This window comes from Myripristis murdjan, chromosome 5, assembly GCF_902150065.1.
Source record: "Myripristis murdjan chromosome 5, fMyrMur1.1, whole genome shotgun sequence".
NCBI lineage: Eukaryota > Metazoa > Chordata > Actinopteri > Holocentriformes > Holocentridae > Myripristis > Myripristis murdjan.
In genome coordinates this window covers 36,648,676-36,651,987 of record NC_043984.1, presented here as the reverse complement: position 1 = coordinate 36,651,987, position 3,312 = coordinate 36,648,676, and the positions used below count along the sequence as shown (strand labels likewise).

The window sequence follows — 3,312 nt, the reverse complement described above, 5'->3', positions numbered from 1 at the left end:
AATAGAACCTTACCTACGGGTAATGGCTTTTATGCACTCAGAAAGTTAAATCGAAAGTCCACACTGATCAAGACACATCTAAGTACACAGTTGTACTGTTTCTGTAAAACAGGTGAATTTGAGCGATTCACATCAAAGATCGGTTTGGTTGGGGTGTGTGTGAACGCAGAGATTGCACTCGGATGCAGGACAAAAAGAACAAGATCGCCAAGAAAGGGTGGTCTCACATCACACACACACACACACACACACACACACACACACACACAGGACTACGTCTCTACAGGTTCTCTCCAGTGTGGATTCTCATGTGTTTGCTGAGGTCTCCTTTCCAGGCAAACCCTTTATCACAGGTGGAGCAGACGAATGGTTTCTCTCCAGTGTGGATTCTGGTGTGTCTCCTGAGGTCTCCTTTCCAGGCAAACCCTTTATCACAGGTGGAGCAGACAAATGGTTTCTCTCCAGTGTGGATTCTCATGTGTTCCCTGAGGTGTCCTTTCCAGGCAAACCCTTTATCACAGGTGGAGCAGATGAATGGTTTCTCTCCAGTGTGAATTCTCATGTGTTTGCTGAGGTCTCCTTGATGTGCAAACCCTTTATCACAGGTGGAGCAGATGAACGGTTTCTCTCCAGTGTGGATTCTCATGTGTTTCCTGAGGTGTCCTTTCCAGGCAAACCCTCTATCACAGGTGGAGCAGATGAACGGTTTCTCTCCAGTGTGGATTCTCATGTGTTTGCTGAGGTCTCCTTTCCAGGCAAACCCTTTATCACAGGTGGAGCAGATGAATGGTTTCTCTCCAGTGTGAATTCTCATGTGTTTGCTGAGGTCTCCTTGATGTGCAAACCCTTTATCACAGGTGGAGCAGATGAACGGTTTCTCTCCAGTGTGGATTCTCATGTGTTTCCTGAGGTGTCCTTTCCAGGCAAACCCTTTATCACAGGTGGCGCAGATGAACGGTTTCTCTCCAGTGTGGTTTCTCATGTGTGATATGAGGTCTCCTTTATGTGCAAACCCTTTACCACAGGTGGAGCAGATGAACGGTTTCTCTCCAGTGTGGATTCTCATGTGTTTGCTGAGGTCTCCTTGATGTGCAAACCCTTTATCACAGGTGGAGCAGACAAATGGTTTCTCTCCAGTGTGGTTTCTCATGTGTGATATGAGGTCTCCTTTATGTGCAAACCCTTTACTACAGATGGAGCAGATGAACGGTTTCTCTCCAGTGTGGATTCTCATGTGTTTCCTGAGGTCTCCTTGATGTGCAAACCCTTTATCACAGGTGGAGCAGACAAATGGTTTCTCTCCAGTGTGGTTTCTCATGTGTGATTTGAGGTGATCTTTCCGGGCAAACCCTTTATCACAGGTGGAGCAGACAAATGGTTTCTCTCCAGTGTGGTTTCTCATGTGTGAATTGAGATTTCCTTTCTGTGTAAACCCTTGACCACAGAGTGAGCAGAGGAACGGTTTCTCTCCAGTGTGGATTCTCATGTGTAGCTTGAGGGTTCCTTTATGTGTAAACCCTCTACCACAGAGGGAGCAGCGGAATGTACTCTTTCCTGTGGTCTTGGTCTTGGAGCAGGAAGCTGGTTTCTCTCCAACATCAGGTCTGTCATGACTGAGAGGGACGTCACTCAGTGGGTTTGAACCTGACTGGACTTCTCTGGTCTCATCCCAGTCATCACTGTCATCAGTCTCAGCCTCAGAGGAGGGTTCTGGGTTCCTGGCTGGTTCCTCTCCACCATCTTCTGCTTCCATCTGTCCAGCTTCCTCTTCATCATCCTCACTCTTCACAGGGACAGCAGTGAACAGCAGCTTGGTGATATCCTGAGGCTGCTCTCCCTGCTGATTTGTCAAGGGTTCCTCCTGTTCCTCTTTAATGTGTGGGGGCTCTGGCTCCAGACTGGGGGTCTGTTCCTGCTGCTCAGGGGGAACCTCCTCTTTACACACTGCTGGGGAACACACACACAGACAGGATTGCAGCCACACACAAACTCATTTGATTCCCTATAAAACTGCTATGAAAACGCAGAGAAACAGTAACATTGCAACAATCATCAAATATCTTGCCTTCTAGGGACCTCAAACCTCTAACTCAGACTCTCATTTTTTCCTGTTTAAATTATTGTAATTCCCTCTACACACAAGCCTCAGTCAAGCACGCAGATGTAACCAGCGATATCCTTGCATCTGTCCATTGCGTTGTAGTTCCTGATACACAAAAGTGATCACCTCATCCAAATCAGTGTGTTGTTTTCTTCTGAATAGGCTGAAGTCACGGCAATGTCTCTTTAAAGTCCGGATACCGATGATAATATTGTGATTCTGGGCTAAAATCACCAGGATTTCCTTGTCACTAAAGCCGATTGCAAAGTATAATTTGATATGGTCATCAACTGCAGGTATGATATACGGCAAGCAGCAGTGTAGGCTATTCAGTGTGTGGTTGATCCAACCTTGCAAAGTGAAGCATAAAAGTAAATACATTTTCCGAGTTTTTTTCTTGTAAATTTGCAACTTTATAAAGTAAGAATTTTCAAGTTTTTTTCTGGCAAATTTGAGAGTTTATAATCTCAGAATTTCCGACTTTTTTTCTCGCAAATTTGCAACTTTATAATCTCAGAATTTTCGATTTTTTTCTGGCAAATTTGTGAGTTTATAATCTCAGAATTTTCGACTTTTTTTCTCACAAATTTGCGACTTTATAATCTCAGAATTTCCGAGTTTTTTTCTCGCAAATTTGTGAGTTTATAATCTCAGAATTTTCGACTTTTTTTCTCGCAAATTTGTGAGTTTAATCTCGCAAATTCTGAGTTTTTTTCTCCGAATATTACCCCCCCACCGCACCCCCCATACTCCGCGTATTTTTATTTTTTTTTCTTCAGTGGCCCCAGTACGCCGTAGTAATAATCTCACAATTTCGGACATTTATTTTTTTTACCATAGATTTTTTTCCCCATTTAAATTTACCATTTTAATCTCAGTGAACATCCAAGTTTTTTTCTCTTATGACTTTAATCTAGAAAATTCAATGATTACGAACACTACTGTTAACTAGTACCATCACTGCTACTACTATTACCAGTACAACTGCTATTACTAGTACAACTACTCAGTGTTTTCTTCTGAATCTTAACTGGCGGTTAGCCTCACCTGTCAGGGTCCAGGTGCATCGCTGATGTGAAAATGGTGTTTAAAACTTACGAACCTCTGTGCAGTCGCACCTCTGGCAGCAAGATGGTGTCCAGGAGCCTCTGCTGCCTCTCCACCTTCAGTTTCAGGCGAGAGTTTTGCAGCTCGTACTCGGCCAGCGTCTC

General features: G+C 44.1%; 1 protein-coding gene across 1 annotated transcript; it reads right to left on the bottom strand.

Annotated features, from left to right (window-relative positions):
• Nucleotides 1-280: 280 nt before the first annotated feature.
• Nucleotides 281-1,402, bottom strand: LOC115359836 (gastrula zinc finger protein XlCGF57.1-like). Its single transcript, XM_030052478.1, has 2 exons — nucleotides 1,266-1,402; nucleotides 281-1,187 (listed from the first exon to the last, which is right to left on the bottom strand). The coding sequence occupies exons 1-2, from the start codon at nucleotides 1,400-1,402 to the stop codon at nucleotides 281-283; spliced, it is 1,044 nt and encodes a 347-aa protein (XP_029908338.1).
• Between the last annotated feature and the right edge of the window lie 1,910 nt (nucleotides 1,403-3,312).

Excerpts from the sequence above, each read along its gene's own strand:
- LOC115359836 (XM_030052478.1), bottom strand. The coding sequence starts at position 1,402 with ATGAGAAACCACACTGGAGAGAAACCATTTGTCTGCTCCACCTGTGAT. Across the intron at positions 1,188-1,265 it reads TGCTCCACCTGTGATAAAGG|TAAAGGGTTTGCACATAAAG; the intron begins GTTTGCACATCA and ends CTCCATCTGTAG.